The 17,693-nt window shown below is 45.6% G+C and overlaps 1 protein-coding gene across 13 annotated transcripts in view; it reads right to left on the bottom strand.

Moving 5' to 3' along the window:
- Window positions 1-17,693, bottom strand: part of GATA3 (GATA binding protein 3) — a 76,396-nt gene that overhangs the window by 21,589 nt on the left and 37,114 nt on the right. For 7 of the 13 annotated variants that reach the window (XM_081210287.1, XM_081210289.1, XM_081210288.1 and 4 more), the window contains exons 4-5: window positions 350-495; window positions 132-257 (exon numbers count right to left, since the gene is read on the bottom strand). In XM_081210287.1, the coding sequence (XP_081066413.1) occupies window positions 132-257; window positions 350-495 (272 nt within the window). The remainder of the gene's footprint in view (window positions 1-131; window positions 258-349; window positions 496-17,693) is intronic. The other 6 variants (XM_081210286.1, XM_081210293.1, XM_081210294.1 and 3 more) reach the window with 4 other exon arrangements.

Raw genomic sequence — 17,693 nt, 5'->3', positions numbered from 1 at the left:
GCCCCCCAAGCTCCCACTTTCTTCAGCCCCCCCCCCCTTGAAACCGCCGGGAAAAAATCACCACCCCTTACTTGATTCTTTTTAAAAATAAAAAAATAAAAGAGATATATAGAGAGACATAGAAATGGTACATAACTTGGCAGGCATAGTGAAAAAGGGGGGTTGGGCTCTCTCAAAAACCCTCTTCTGTACAGACAGATAAGACTTTGGGCGGGGGTGCCCAAATCTACTCCCTCCAGAAAGTTCTCCATCTTGGGCTGAGGAAATTCAAAAACACAACATGACAGGGAGGGAGAAGAAAAAGAAAAAATAAGAAGTTAGTGCAGTTTTTGAGAGTCAAGTCACTTACCAGCCTTCTCTTCGGCTTTATCAGGGGGCGGTTCTGCCCATTCATTTTATGATACAGTCCACAGGCGTTACACAGATAATGCCCCGTACCATCTCTCCTCCATAGGGGGGTCGAGGTAGCGCCACAGTTTACACACTCCCTGCCTTCTGGAAACAAGAGGGGACACAGTTCATTGATGGACAGCAAGGGCACAAGAAAATTAACAGGCGGGGGCGGGGAGAATCGAAAGAGGTCTTAGCAATTTCTCCACCTAGTTCAGGTTCCCCTTCCAAACTAGGGCTAGGTGAATCTCTAAACTTCACTCTCTCATTTCTCCAACCTTAAATTCTTGTTCCCCACATTCCTGCAGCCATTTGTGAATTTTTTTAAAAGTTCCCGTGAAAAATCATCAGCATTTCAGTGCAAATTTCTCCTGTAACATTTTTCAACCATGGCTAGGTGAATCTCTAAACTTCACTCTCTCATTTCGCCAACCTTAAATTCTTGTTCCCCATATTCCTGCAGCCATTTGTGAATTTTTTTAAAAGTTCCCGTGAAAATTCATCAGCATTTCAGTGCAAATTTCTCCTAGAACATTTCATATTCTTTCTGTATAAAATTTTGCCAAGCGGACACAGTTTTGCAAGAGATTCCCCGTAACAGAATGTGTTTCCTATTGTTATTCTCCCTAACGCATGCACTTTGAGCCTACTTTCCCCTACTATTCAGGTTTTCATACAAGTCGTTTGGGTGGAGAACCACATCGCAACATTCAGGGAAGCGCAAATTTCGAAGGGAAGCCGACTTTCCAGTTCACATATTGTGTCAGAAAATGTGAATCAGGTAGATTCACATTAAAATCTGGACTGAACCAAATTTCTCTCCTGTCCCAACTTCCAACCCTCCCTGGTAAAAGGCAAGCACGTCGGGAAAAGCTGGGTGCAATTAGACCATTATGCTTGCTGCCCCATTAAAAAAAAATCTAGCAGGACCAGTGGTCAGGGATTGTGGGAATTGTGGTCCAAAAGATGCTAGAGACCCAAGTTCAAAAACCCTGATTTACATTAGGGGTGGAGCCATTTTGGTTCAGTAGTACATTGTGCACGTTATCAACACTTTATATGCGAAGAAATAACTGAAAAATATACGTAAGACTACTATCAAACCTTCCACTTGGTCTTCTGAATGTTGTATTCACTCACCCCACTTTAATTTAACAGCTAAGGGGGTGGGCTTTCTTTTAGGTTCAAAATATAATAGAAAATCATGTAAGCTGGACCTGCAACGAAGCTCACATCCACACCGTAAATTTAAAGCAGATTTAAAACACATGGCTTTCCCCCCAAAGAATCCTGGGAAATGTTGTTTATTTAGGGTTCTGGGGGTTGTAGCTTTGTGAATCCAGTTGCCTGGGTTCTTTGGATACGATTTGGATGTGACCAAAACGTTGCGTCATGGAGCATTCTTGCTCAGTGTGCCTGCCAGCCCCTTTTCCAGAATATCTTGTTGCATTCCCCACTTCATCCCACAGAAACTCAGCAAATCTGTGACCTCTGAGCATGCTTGGCTTTCAATGAGTTGTTTGGGGGAAAGTTTCTCCTTAAAGTTTTTTTTTTTTAAGGGCTTCTGAAAACCTTGGGATTCCCTTGAACCTGCTGATACGTCCCTCTTGCGCACAGGTGGTGGCAATTTGACTACATAACGATTGGGGCTCAGAGATGCCGTTGCCATTAATATGCATGGGGTAATTGTCTCCCGCAAGATGTTGTCAGTAGTTCAAAATATACATATCTTAGTAGCTGCAGGGAGAAAATTACAGCCTGTGCAATGCATGCTGCTTTAGTGTTTGGGTGCATGGATTTAGATGTGCAGTCACAAGAGCAACAAAATGCTTATTACAGCCCTAGGGGAAGGGCCCCCTAGCTCAGCAGTCTTGCATGCAGAAAGTGTTGGGTTCAATCCCTGGCGTCTCCAGGTAAGGCTGGGACAAAACAGCACCTGAAATTCCATACCCCCCCCCACCAAGTGTCCTTAGTTTCCAGGGTCAGTCCTGGATTTACAGAAGCCAGTTTCTGATTTGATCCCAGAATGTCCCGCTTTTCCTTAGGACGTCCCTATTTTCATCAGAGAAATGTTGGAGGGCATGGAGTTATGCAACCCCCAAGCCAATGAAATAAGTAACTATACAACCTTTAGAAGACGTACAAAGGCAGCCCTGTACAGGGAAGTTTGTTAATGTTTAGTTTTTGTTATGTCGGGAGCTGCCCAGAGTGGTTTGGGCAACCCAGTCAGATAGGCGGAGTGTTGTTGTTGCTGCTGAATAGGACGTCCCCATTTTCATTGCAGAAATGTTGGAGGGTATGTGAGAATTGCTGCCAGTCCGTGTCAACGACACTGAGCTACATGGGTCAATGGTCTGACTCAGGAGAAGGCAGCATTCCTATGTTCCAACTGCACATCATCACCGCATGCTCAGAGACTGGTGTGCTAGTAACTAGGGGAGAAGGTTTAGCCTTGAAGACTGACAGACGGGAACAGCTCACACCAGCAAAGGTATTCCCCTCAAATGCAGAGGTAACAAAATAAGAACAATTATTTCCTAAGGGCAGGTGCCAGGAAACAGCCTCCTCCTGTAAACAGAGTCCATTTGAGCATAACTGCACTTCCTTTTCCAAATCGAAGTGTGCTCTGTATTTTAATCACAATTCTATCCAAAATCTGGAGATAGATATGGGAATGAGAACCTATGGCTCTCCAGAGGGTGTCCTATCAGCAGCTAGCATGGTCACTGGTCAAGGATGATGCACTCTGTAAATCCCAAGAATGTTTGCTCAGCTCTGGGACTCAGAAGCCTATCCAAATAAGGCAGGTCACTTTTCTTAAACTTGTTCCCATACCCTCCAACATTTCTCCGATGAAAATACAGTGGTACCTTGGTTCTCAAACTTAATCCGTTTTGGAAGGCTGTTCCAAAACCAAAGCGTTCCAAAACCAAGGCGTGCTTCCCATAGAAAGTAATGCAAAATGGATTAATCCATTCCAGACTTTTAAAAACAACCCCTAACATGAATTTTATTGCCTAACGAGAAGATCATTGCTCCATAAAATGAAAGCAATAATCAATATACTGTACTATAAAATAAATAAGACAGTATTGTAGATGGTAAAAATTAAAATTAATTTTTTTTCTTACATGCCCTGATGATAGTCATAGTTTGGATGGGGGGTTTTTTATCCATTTCCACAATCAATCAATCAGTAGCTGAACTGGGTTCCACACAGTCACAAAAACGAAGTCACAAGCCACAGTCACAAGTTAGTCCCATAAAACGAAGAACAAGTCACAGTAAAAAAAGAGAAAAAGCCACGCAAAAAAATAGCAAAAACAAAAGCTCCAAGTATCATCTGTGTGTTGCGTGGGTGCTTGGGACTCAACAACCAACAGACTCAATGGGAAGCCTCTGATTAGCAGTGGGGTACTCAGTTTACAAACAGAACTCAACAGGAAACGGAACATGTTCCGCTTCCAAGGCAAAGTTCACAAACCGAACACCTACTTCCAGGTTTGCAGCGTTCTATTTTCAAGTTGTTCATAAACTAAGCTGTTCTAAAGCCAAGGTACCACTGTAGAGATGTCTCCTCCAACACCTCTCTGATGAACATAAGGACCTCCTAGTCCATACCCTCCAACATTTCTCGGACGAAAATAGGGGCATCCTAAGGGAAAGCGGGACATTCTGGGATCAAATCAGAAACCAGCTTCTGTAAATCTGGGACTGTCCCTGGAAAACAGGGACACTTGGAGTGTTTATGTTCAGGCTGTGGTTCTGCAGAAGAAGAACGTTGCATAATGATGGTGCGGCCAGCTCAACACAGATGGCACCATTTTCTCAACTGATGGTAAGAATTGGGTCTTATTTGCTTCCTGGTAGCTTTTGTTTTCTCTGATCTGTTTCACTTTCCATATTGTCAAGTGAGGCAGATCTGTCCCCCATCACCATCCCATCGCCTTCACCAAGATCTCATCATTTCACTGGTTTGTTGGAAAAAAAAGCCAGGCAGCTTAACCTCCTTGCCCCACAAAACCCTGAGTTGCTAGATCGAATCATGCAAGAGCTCTGCTTCCCTGCAGGTAAATAAACTAAAACGTGCCCCCAAAAAACACAACAACCCTCAGCTGCCAATATCAAAGCTAGAGTCCAATAAGGCTTATGCAGTTTTCATGAGCAAGATTTTAAAACTTTGCATGCATTCTTGGTGTTAATGCACAGCAGAACACAGAAGATTGCATACATCCTAATATGGTAGGTTTTACATTTGCATCATAGACTGATGGGAGCATGTGAAAATACCCAGGTCAACGCAGGTTAACATATGCCAGCATTAAACATCTTCCTGTTGTGAATGAAGTTTTAACATACATTTAGGAAGAGGTTAGTGTAAATGTTGTAATAAATGGCATGTAAATAGCAGACACTTTTTGAATGGGCCAAGGAGTAAGAGACTTTTAAAGCAAATTATCCTAGACGCAAGTACCTGGACTTATGCTAATACTATTCTAGGCTGCATCAACAGAAATATAGTGTCCAGATGAGGGGAAGTAATAGTCCCACTTTATTCTGCCTTGGGCTGACCACACCTGGGAAACTGTGTCCAGTTTTGGGTGCCACAATTGAAGAAGGATGTTGACAAGCTGGAACGTGTGCAAAGGAGGGCACCCAAGATGTTCAAGGGTCTGTAAACCAAGCCTTATGAGGAACAGTTGAGGGAATTGGGTATGTTCAGCCTGGGAAAGTGGAGACTGAGAGGAGACATAATAGCCTTCCTCAAATATATAAAGGATTGTCAAATGGAGGATGGAGGATGCTTGTATTCTGCTGCTCTGAAGGATAGGACCCGAACCAATGAATTCAAGTTACAAGAAAGGAGATTCTGGCTAAACCTCTAGAACAGCCTTTCTCAACCTTGGGTCCCCAGATGTTTTTGGCCTACAACTCCCATCATCCCTGACCACTGGTCCTGTGAGCTAGGGATTATGGGAGTTGTAGTCCCAAAACATCTGGGGACCCAAGTTTGAGAACCACTGCTCTAGAAGAACTTTCCGGCAGTAAGAGCTGCTCAACAGTGGAACAGACTCCCTCAGAAGGTTGTAGACTCTTCTTCCTTGGAGGTTGGATGGCCTTCTGTCATGGATGCTTTGACTGACATTCCTACATTGCATGGGGTGGACTAGGTGACCCTTGGGATCCCTTTATAATTCTATTACTCTATGAATCGCAGCACAATGCTATGCATGTTTACTCAGAAGTAAATCCCACACTATTCAACGGTGCTTAGGATTGCAACTAGGGATGAAGTTCCTAGGCTGGTAGACAGAATCTATAACAGTGTCTGACTTGCACTAGAGCAATTTTAAATGTCACTGCTGAGTCTTGCAATATGAGAAATCAAAATGCGAAGATTTCAGAATAGGTGAAATATTATTTGAGTGTGTGCAATATTTAGTAACTGCAAGCAAACTCCTGAAATAAACTGTCCATAGCAAACAAAGAAAGAGATTAAAAGATCTAAGCCCCTAGAGCTTTTTTAAAAAAGAAATGAAATAAACACTGGTCAACACCGTCTATCAGTTTTGAATCTGCAGCAGTTGACAATCATACATCGGATGAACTGCAGAACATGAGAAGAGCTGGATCAGACCAAAGGTTTGCTTCAGCCAGCATCTTCTTCCCTGCAGTAGCCAATTAGATGCTTTCAGGAGGCCCACAAGTAGGGCATGGGGACAATAGCCCTCTCCTACTGTTGTCCCCAAGGCAACAGATATTTTACTTTGAATGTGAAAAAACCATCCTGCAAGGAAAGCGTAATGCTCATGTTTGACAAAAGAGGCTTAAAGACTCTCAAGGCAAATCTTTAAAAATGTTGTATAAACACTGACAACTAGGAAACACTGGCCTGCGAGCGCTCCAGTTGGAGAACAGCCTCGGCCAAAGGTGTCATGGACTTTGAAGATGCTCAAACTCAAGACGAAAGGGAGAAATGAACTAAGAGGAATGCAAGTTTGGCAAACCCTCACCGTGATCAACTCCCAACCGGAAACCAATGTCCCCACTGTGGAAGGACGTGTGGATCCAGAATTGGCCTCCACAGTCACTTACGGACTCACTGTTAAAACCGTGTTTATGGAAGACAATCTTATTTGACTACGAGGGATCGCCAAAGAAGAAGAAGAAGCAACGTTGCTTATAACGTCCCAAGTTCGAAAGCAGAGCTTGTGTCGAGTCCAATGGAAAAAGAAGTCCAGCTACTCCACTCTCATCCGTGAGAAATGAAAGCCGCCTCCCCGAACGTGGGTCCCCCAAAACTGTCAAGACTACATCTCACGTCATCTCTGAGCATTGGCCATGTTGGCTGGGGATGAGGGGGGTGTTATAGCCATCAGACTGGGATTCACGTGGGTCCCTTGTTAAGCCCTGCTGCTCAGGTGAATCACCTGAAGTAGGACATTGGTGGAGCCATCTCTGCTGTCAGCAGCACCTCACATCTGCCTTGGATGAGGATGCAGGGACGACACCAACCCATCCACTCCAAGCCATGTACTGCTTCTCCCCCTCCCACCCCTCATTGGACACTGGGGTGCTGTTTGGGGGCTTCATTGGGGGTGGGGGTTTGGTGAGATTTTTTCCAACATAAAATACAATAAAAGCCGAAGTAATCTAAAGGAGAGAGAAAAGAAACAAACCAAGAGGAAAAGAAAGGAAGAAGGAAAAAAGGGGGAGCCATACCTTGGTTCTCAAACGGAATCTGTTCCAGAAGTCCGTTCGACTTCTGAAAACGTTCGCAAACCAAGGCGCAGCTTCCAATTGGCTGCAGGAGCTTCCTGCACTCAATCAGAAGCCGCGTCAGACGTTCAGCTTCCAAAAAACGTTCGCAAACTGGAACACTTACTTCCAGGTTTGCAGCGTTAGGGAGCCAAAACGTTTGAGTCGCAAGGCATCCGAGAACCAAGGCACAACTGTATGTGTGTATATAATACCAAGCCCTCTATCACAATTATATCTTAATCCTTATTCCACACACAGAAGACTGGAGTTTCCCAGTCTTCCCTCAGCCTCACACCCTGAGGAAGCATCTCTAGCCTGTCTCTCATGAAGGTCCCTTCATCGAATGTCCATCACCTTCCTGTGTGTATCTTCATTTATTGTTGGGCAGTGTGTTGTTGATGTTGGGGTTTTGTATCTGCATTTCAGATCTTGTTGTGATGTACTGTACATGGAAATTGTTCCATTTGGTTGCATCTCTTTTAATCTTTTATTTACCGGTGACGGCTACGTTGTTATGTTGTAGTTACGTGTGTTTCTCTCATGCTGTACGCCGCCATCTGAAACCACTCCAAATGTCAAAGCGGTTTTCTCAACAGCCTTGGGTGGAGAGGGCGGCTGTCGAGGGAAGGGCAAGGCAAAAACCCAACTGAGCATGCAGGGCTAATCCCCAAATATTCTGGATGGTGGACTTTGCAGAGTTAAGAAATGGTTCTCCGCAATGCTGTGAAGACAACTTGCAGCTGAGAGAGATACATGCGGAAAATGATACCTTGAAATGGAAAGTTAGAATGTGCTCCATCTAGCCGGACCATTTCCAAACAAACAGAAGCATATCAGCAAGAAATGAAGGCACTGGTGTTTATCTCCGGCATCAATTTGTAAATATTCTGCCACAATCTATGGAGGACCCCCCTTCAGAGATTACGACCAATATCCAAGGAGGTTCCATTTCCTCTGTGACACTCTCTCTCTTTCTCTCTCTCTCTCTCTCTCTCTCTCTCTCTCTCTCTCTCTCTCTCTCTCTCTCATTTTTCAAAGCCATTTAAGCTTCTAGCCATCGACACATCCTGCGCCAGCAAATTCAGAAAGCTAATTACGTAGTTTGTGAAGTCGCCCTCCTATATATAGGATTTGCAGGGCAGATCCATAAACAGCATGCTCAAATTCGACTTGCAATTTGTCCTTGAAATAGGAAGGCTCATTCTCTGTTCAGCACATGTCTCTTCCACCACAGAAGAAAAACATTGCGGCTACAGCCAACTCTCTTTCTATCCTTCATCCAAACTCATTTTTCTTTCTCTCCCCCCCCCCTTCTCTTCCAGGACCTCTTCAAAGCAGCCCAGGTCTGCAGCACTCTTGCTACGGCAAAATATAGCAAATAATATGCCAGCAAGCAAAGCCAGCTGCTCATCATCAAAGACCGCCATTTTGCCTTGCTTGTGGAAGGACAAACCCAGCCTTCCTCAGTTTCCAGGTGATTTAGACTACAATTCCCATCATTCTTGGCCATTGGGCCATACTAGCTGGGCTAATATGAGAAGGGCCTTTTCGGTGGTGGCTTCTAACATGTAGGACTCTGTATTGAGGCACCTCTGACCCCCTCTCTATGGTTTTCAGCAGCTGCACCTTTTCCAGCAGATGTTTGGGGAAGGAGAGAGATGATTAGGCAAATGGATTGCTCAGCTTCTTCTAATGGTAATTGCTATTTAATGATTTCTTATGAGCTATGGTGGTGTTAAAAAGGACTGCATTGTTTTAGGGATTCTCTGTATCGCATCTGATTTTGTTTTAAACCTTCTTGCGGCTTGTGCAAAGGGTAGGATATAAATATTCCCCAAAAAAATTAATTTAATTAAATTAATGGTCCAAAACATCTGGAAGTCACCAGCTGGGGAGGCCTGGACTAACCAGTGATGCAGCAATGTAGCTGTTTATTGCACTCCGTGTATGGCTCAGATGTGTTTGGTAGCCACACCAAAAGTTATTACATCTCCTGTGTGCACTTATTCTGGGTCCTAGGAGTTATTTCATTTCTAACCTGCCTTTCCTTCGAGGCAGCATTCACCACCCTCGCACAACAACCCTGCAAAGCAGGTAATGTTGCAAGGCAGCGGCAAGCCCAAAGTCTCCCAGGGTGCTTTATGACTGAGTGCATAGATCTGAACCCGGGACACCTCCATCCCATTCAGATGCACTAGCCACTGCACACCACTGCCCCCTTTGCGATCGTGTTATGGAGGATGGCCGGACGAACTGTTACTTTGTCAAACTGAAAGATTTATGGGGCTGATCCAACATCCACTCAGATTAACCCAGTTCTTTCCTCTACCTTCCAAAACATCACCCACAGCCTATCAAAGCGCTCTTGGAAAGGTCAGATTGTAAAAATTAAATTTCATTAATCACTGGAAAAGAAGGTCAGGATTAGAGGTACCTGCCTTCATTCCTGACCATGTCTCTCTGCCCTGCAGCAATGTGGACCATAGCTGTCAACTTTTCCCTTTCTTTAAGGGAAATCCCCTTATTCCAAATAAGATTCCTCGCAAAAAAAGGGAAAAGTTGACAGCTATGATGTGGACAGTCCACAAAATGGGGAGTTATTTCTGTTTCTTCAATGGCTCGTAAACAAGTCCTCCAAGTGGCATAGCATACAAAGGAAGCAAAAGCAATGATCATACAGTTAAAAACCCTCAATAAATCTTTGAAATCCAAGCCAGCGTAAAGCCCAAGTACATAAGACCAGCATGGTAAGATTCAGATGTGGCTCTTGACTTGCATGGGCTATTTAACTCTGCATCCAATGCACTCTCATGACTGGTTTGGGAAGCAGTGAACCCGTGACGTCGGCCACATTCCAGGTCTGCTCTGTGCCTATCCTGTTGTTTCTTATGAGATACTGCATTGTTTCTTATGAGATACTGCATTGCAACTCATTACCAAACTTAAAACCATGGAGAGACCTGGTCTGAACAGAGACATTGGATTCTTATCTCATTATACATGACTAAGCCATTTCTCACCTTCTCACCCCTTGCCTTTTCCTGTAAGACCTATTACAGTCGTTAAGAGTCGTCAAGAGGCTCATCTCAGCTATCTGCCAATCTCCCATTCCCACCACCCTTCTGAGTAATACCCCTCCCCACCTTCTCACTATATAGAAGGATCTGGCAACTTCTGTTTCAGTGTATCTGAAGAAGTGTGCATGCACACGAAAGCTCATACCAAGAACTAACTTAGTTGGTCTTTAAGGTGCTACTGGAAGGATTTTTTGCATTTTAAGAATATAAGAAGAACCAGCTGCTGGATCAGGCCAATGGCCCATCTAATCCAGCATCTTGTTCTCACAGTGGCCAACCAGGTGCAGGATCAGAGCACGAGAGTCCTCTCTCCTGCTGTTATTTCAGCAACTGGAACTTGGAATCAGTGCTGCCTCCAACAAAGGAGACTAAGTCATCCTGGCTAGTAGCCATCAAGAGCCCTCTCCTAATTTGTCTAATCCTCCTTTCAAGCCATCAAGTTGGTGGCCATCATTTCCCCCTTGGGGAGAGAGTTCCATAGTTTAACTATGGGATGCGTGCAGAAGGAGCTTCTTTCCTTTTTCCAAGCCAACTTCAATCCAAATCGGGGGGAAATAACACCAATGTTACATGCGTACACAGCCACTGCTCATCTTTCTCCTGAAAGACCCCTTAGCTCTCTTCCCACCGGCAATTTATCAAAGCATAAGGTAAAACACATCCCTCCTCTTCCCAAGCATGCAGCTGCTGTTTTTCCTTTCAATCTACTCTTGCAAATAAGAGACTCCTTATTAAATACAGGTAAAAGAATTGATGCTTTTGAATGATGGTGCTTGAGGAGTCCCATGGACTGCAAGAAGATCAAACCTATCCATTCTGAAGGAAATCAGCCCTGAGTGCTCACTGCAAGGACAGATCCTGAAGCTGAGGCTCCAAGACTTTGGCCACCTCATGAGAAGAGAAGACTCCCTGGAAAAAACCCTGATGTTGGGAAAGATGGAGGGCACAAGGAGAAGGGGATGACAGAGGACAAGATGGTTGGATAGTGTTCTTGAAGCTACCAGCATGAGTTTGACCAAACTGTGGGAGGCAGTGGAAGACAGGAGTGCCTGGTGTGCTCTGGTCCAGGGGGTCACGAAGAGTCGGACACGACTAAACAACTAAACAACAACAAGGTATCTTTACATAGGTACAAGTGTTTGTGCGAAGGGCTGTACACCCCTTGATTTGTATATTGTGTAAACAGGTGTCGGGTGTTACATGTGAACAGCTACGCGAGTACACACCTTGACAGCGGGATCGCAGATTGCGCACGTGTTGAATGTAATGTGCGAATAACCCCCGGTGTGATCAGAGGGTCAGGCTCAGCCCGGAGAAACCCGGGTCAAATCCCCACTCAGCCACAAAGCTCACTGTGTGACTTGGGGCCACTTCCTTTTTCTCGATCCAACCTCCCTCACAGGGTTGTCGTGAGGATAAAAATGGGGAGGGGGATAAATGTAATCAAGTAAATAAAATTCCTAATTAATATCCCCCAATGAATAAAACTGGATATCCACCTTGCTTCCTCCTTCCCCTAAGAACAGGCTGCCCAGCCACCCCCTTTTTTTTTTATTAAAGCTTTATCTCCAGAGAAACCAGCTTTTTACAGCATGCTGAGAATGCAGGCAGAACAAGTTTGCAGAACGATAAAATCGTAGAGTTGGAAGGGACCCCACGGGTCATCTAGTCCAACCCCCTGCAATGCAGGAATAAGTTGAAGTTGCTCTTGAAGACCCAGGATTAGGGCCAGTTTTTGTTTTTTCAGTTGACAGCACCCTACCTAAGAACCACCAACTCCAGTTACAGCTGCTATTGTTCCAGTTACAGATAGGTAGCCGTGTTGGTCTGCCATAGTCAAAATAAAAAAATTCCTTCCAGTAGCACCTTAAAGACCAACTAAGTTAGTTCTTGGTATGAGCTTTCGTGTGCATGCACACTTGTATCTGAAGAAGTGTGCATGCACACGAAAGCTCATACCAAGAACTAACTTAGTTGGTCTTTAAGGTGCTACTGGAAGGATTTTTTTTTATTTTAGCTGCTATTGTGTACAACTTGCTGGTTTCCCAAAGGCATCTGGTCGGCCACTGTGAGTACAGGATCCTGAACTAGAGGAACCATTGGCTTGATTCAGAAGGCTCATCTTATGTTCTTAACCAGTGTTTCCCAAACTTGAGTCTCCAGCTGTTTTTGGACTACAACTCCCATTATCCCTAGCTAGCAGGACCAGTGGTCAGGGATGATGTGAACTGTAGTCCAAAAACAGCTGGGGAAGCCCTGCAAGGATGAGGAAGACTGTGCTCTCTCAGCCTGGGAAAACATGGGCAAGAAGGTAGATGAATGCTTCGCATCTGAGCATCCTGGAGAAATTAAAGCCGCAGACATAAATTCTGGGCGAGGAAGCCGGTAAAGCAGGCTTGCTTCCAAGTGAAATCGAACTGCATGTTCGACAATCCTGTTTTAATTATTACATTGATCTCTTATTTGACCTAGATAAACAGAAGCAAAGCAACCTCCTTAGATCCAGCCTAGATCTGCCTCTTCTTTGATGCAATCCTGCCCTCCACCCAGTTATAACAGCACTTATGAATATTAGCAGGTGATTCAGTTTCCTCTTATGACAAACGTGTCCCTGTCTGCAAAGGACTCGTTCAGCCAAATGAGTCAATTCGTGGGTGCTTTCAATTGAGTAAACCATCATTCCCAGACAGACTAATCTACCTGTTCAACGAAGGTATGTCTTTCCACAAACAGCAGCTATGCCCAGGTTGCATTTTGGGAAGCTGGGTTTTGAAGGATCACTGCTGCAGTTACTTAGCCAGATGGTCACTGAACCCGGAATCCCCAAGCCCCTCAGCTGTTTACTTTCTGCCCAAGAAACCATTCATAAAACCACACCTGATTTCTCAAGCCAGATAAAGGAGTTCAACTTTGCTGGAGACACCATCCTCTAATCAGAAAACCATCCCTCTAATCCAAGGTTAGGCCCTTAGAACTTGGCACAAGCTAACAAAATGAATTTCAATAGGGACAAAGGTATGGTTCTGCACTTAGGCAAGAAGGACCAGATGCACAAATATAGGATGGGCGACACCTGGCTTACTAGCAGTACATGTGGAAAGGATCTAGGCGTCTTGGTGGACCACCGGCTTAACAACAGTGTGATGCAGCAGCAAAAAAAAAAGCTAACGCTATTCTAGGCTGCCTCAACAGAAGTATAGTGTCCAGATCAAGGGAAGTAATAGTCCCACTCTATTCTGCCTTGGTCAGACCACACTTGGAATACTGTGTCCAATTCTGGGCACCACAATTACAGAAGGATGTTGACAAGCTGGAACATGTGCAGACAGTGGCGTAGCATGGGTTGTCAGCACCCGGGGCAAGGCAAGTAATTTGCACCCCCTAACCCATGGATTTGCGCCCCCTAACCCGTGGATTTGCGCCCCCTAACCCTAACCCCCAGATGTTGCGCCCGGTGCCGCCGGCCCCCCCTGCACCCCCCATGCTACGCCACTGTGTCCAGATGAGGGCAACCAAGATGATCAAGGGTCTGGAAACTAAGCCTTACAAGGAACGCTTAAAGGAGCTGTGTATGGTTAGCCTGGCAAAGAGGAGACTGAGAGGAGATACGATAGCCATCTTCAAATATCTTAAGGGCTGTCATCTGGATTATCATTTATTTTTGGACCCCACTTTTCTCCGAGATGCTCAAGTTCTCAAATCTCCCCAATTTTATTTTCACAGCTGCCTTGTGAGGTAGGTTGAGCTGAGCGCTTTGGGGTCACCTAGAGAGCTTCATGAGGATTTAAACCCGGTCGTCCCGCCAGTCCTAGTCTGACTTACATTCTTAAATCAGCAGTGCAGAATTGTGCTTTTGTTGAGGACCAGACTCCCTGGATCAGAATCTGTCAGGGGCTGAATGGCAGTGGCACCATCTCTCTCTCCTGCCACCTGTCTCTCTCTCTCTCTCTCCCCCCCTGCCACCCCTTTGTTCTTCCCTTCTCCTGCCACCCCCTTCCCTGTTTCTATCTCTCCCCTTTCTGCCTCTTTCCCTCACACCTGAAACTAGGCTGAGTTTCCTCGGGCTTACAGACTTTGCACACCATGAGAGCTGCTACACCACACTGTCTCTCAGAGGAGTGGGGAGGTGAGCCAAGCTACAGTAGCTCCCTGTATCCAGGGCTTTTGAGACCGCGTGATTTCCCAGAATGCACACTGTCAACCCTGCTGCACCATTCCTGTCCTACTTGTACTCTACCAAATTATCCCCATTTTACAGAGGAAGAACTGAGGCAGAGCAAGCAAGGGAGCCACGGGTGTGGCGGTGGCAAAGCCATTGTGGTTGGAATGTTTGCATTTTGGCCTCATGGCAGTCTGTGTGGACATGGCCTCTGTTGCAGGTTAGAAGACCTCCTGGAATTTGTTTGGGACAAATGTACAGTTCTCCACTTAAGGGACAGAAGTGTAAATTCCCTGGCTACCTCTAGCAGAACTCCCCACTGCTGTCTGCGGAGTGCTGCAGAGCTACTGTTCAGAAATGGAAAGGTACTGGGTGCATAAAGAGAGGAGGGTTGTCCTAGAGTTGAGGTTTCCTAGCACAGGTGTCAAAACAAATGCACGGATGCCCGTTTCCTGGAGAGTAAAAATCAGACCATGCAGTTCCAAAGAACAAACTGGGTTCAGCCCAACACATTTTGCCGCCTGAGGCTGAGAACCATTTTCCCCACCACCTCCCAATACAGTGGTATCTTGGGTTACATACGCTTCTGGTTACATACGCTTCAGGTTACAGACTCCGCTAACCCAGAAATAGTACCTCGGGTTAAGAACTTTGCTTCAGGATGAGAACAGAAATCGTGCTCCGGGGGTGCGGCAGCAGCGGGAGGCCCCATTAGCTAAAGTGGTGCTTCAGGTTAAGAACAGTGTCAGGTTAAGAACGGACCTCTGGAACGAATTAAGTACTTAACCCGAGGTACCACTGTATACATTAAGCGGAGTGGAGAGGCAGTATAGTCTAATTTAAACAGTGGCAACAGGATCGTAGCAGGCTACGTTGGTGATGGGGTGTTGCATATAGCCCTGAACTCCAACAGAGGGCGATGGCCAAGGAACAAAGACCATTAGGGCTCATCTAGAACAGTATTGTCCACACAGGTCAGCAGTGGCTCTCCAGAGTTCTAGAGCACAAACTCTTCCAAGCCCTATGTGGAAATGCTGGGGACCCTCTCCACCCAAAGCTCTATAATCCCTCACACCTGACCAACAACAGAACCGGCCTACTGAGTTTTCTGGAACCACCAGAATATTTTTAGAGGCACCTCTTGTTTTCAAGGATTGCCAACCGCAGACAATTAAACCCATCCCAATTAAACCCATAGGCGCTCCTCATTTCAGGATACCGCCATTCCACAGCATTCCAGACAACAAAAGCCTGCTAAGATGGAGTCACTCACGTTGCCGGGGGGGGGGGAGAGGAAACGCATCACTGAAAACAGGGGACAAATCAGGACACAGATTTGCATATGTGCAGACGCTCGTTAACAAACAACAAGTGTACTCATCATCGAACCACAATGCGTCTCACGGTAGTTGGGTAAGAATGGAACCACAGATCAGGTAGTCTGTCACCTGTCCAGGTACTAACTAGGGCTGGGTGATATATCGATATATTGCGCAAAACCAGGTTAACATCCATATCACAGAATCACAGGGTTGGTAGGGGGGATGACCCTGAAGATCAACTAGCCCAAAATGCAAGAATATGCAGCTGTCCCATTATCAGCACCACGTTCTAACCAACTGAGCTTTCCTGGATGCTGCAATATCAGTTTCATAATTTTTGAGCTGGCTACATATCTCGAATTATGATGTGTGTGTCTGCGCACTATGCAAAAATCACAATGTGAGGGAAACCATGAAGCCAGCCAATGCCACTACTTAGCTCAATCTTTATTTATGCCATCATGATACATCGGTATATCACAATGTTTAGATATGTCACAATGTGGAAAACCAGATGTCGCGCAGTCCTAGTACTAACTGCCGATGGGCAGTTCCTGCTGCCCCCTCTTTAAACCAAAGGGACAGCCCTTCCGAAACAGAGGACTCACTCCAAGCGAGGTCTGTCTTCTAATGGAGAATTGTTCTCTGCAAAGTAGGGTGCATGGCTACCCAGACATCTAGGCATATTCTTTCTTTGGCCCCAGTGGAGGCCAAATCCCATCAGGATTCGTGAAGCAGAAGGAGGCCCTGTACTAGTTAAAACCAGAGCCAATGAGTGGCAGAACCAACTGATTCTACAGTCATACCTCATGTTACGTTTGCTTCATGTTACGTTTTTTCAGGTTGCATCCCACGGTGACCCAGAAGTACCAGAAAGGGTTACTTCCAGGTTTCGCCGCTTGCGTATGCGCAGTAGTGCTAAATCACACTTCGCGTATGTGCACAAGCGCCAAATCGCACCATGCACCTGTGCAGATATGGCGCTTCAGGTCAGACCTCACCTGGAGTACTGTGTCCAGTTCTGGGCACCACAGTACAAGAAGGACACTGACAAACTGGAATGTGTCCAGAGGAGGGCAACCAAAATGGTCAAAGGCCTGGAAACGATGCCTTATGAGGAACGGCTAAGGGAGCTGGGCATGTTTAGCCTGGAGAAGAGGAGGTTAAGGGGTGATATGATAGCCATGTTCAAATATATAAAAGGATGTCACATAGAGGAGGGAGAAAGGTTGTTTTCTGCTGCTCCAGAGAAGTGGACACGGAGCAATGGATCCAAACTACAAGAAAGAAGATTCCACCTAAACATTAGGAAGAACTTCCTGACAGTAAGAGCTGTTTGACAGTGGAATTTGCTGCCAAGGAGTGTGGTGGAGTCTCCTTCTTTGGAGGTCTTTAAGCAGAGGCTTGACAACCATATGTCAGGAGTGCTCTGATGGTGTTTCCTGCTTGGCAGGGGGTTGGACTCGATGGCCCTTGTGGTCTCTTCCAACTCTATGATTCTATGATTCTATGATTCTATGATTCTATGATTCAGGTTGCGGGCTTTTCACGTTGCGAAGGGATCCCGTTCGCAACCAGAGATACCACTGTACTTTTGTCCCCATGCTCCTGTTCACTGAGTTTTGCAAAGGCAACATGGAGACAAAGGAGGAGGAATCTGATGGTCAATGTCATCCTCCCCCAAACTGGCTGCAGAGATGGAGGCAAAAAAGTGAAAGCAGACCGAGAGCAGTGTCTGGTCTGCTCTAATAAAGCAGACTCCATTGTGCAAGCTGACACACAAACGTTTTAGCCCATGGAGCTTGCAATTTTCACCACCACTCGCCAGGCCGACAAACGCTTCATCTCCTTTGCACCTCTGCGCTTCAGACTGCTGTTAAACATGCAAGCAGGAAACTCAGGGCAGAGTGAAAAGCAGAAGTCTGAACCACAACTCATCACCTCTGGCAGATTCCACATCCCAATAAAATGCCAGAAGGTCGC

Source organism: Podarcis bocagei (genome assembly GCF_964188305.1).
Source record: "Podarcis bocagei genome assembly, chromosome: 10".
Classification (NCBI taxonomy): Eukaryota; Metazoa; Chordata; class Lepidosauria; order Squamata; family Lacertidae; genus Podarcis; species Podarcis bocagei.
This window is presented reverse-complemented; position numbering and strand designations above follow the sequence as displayed.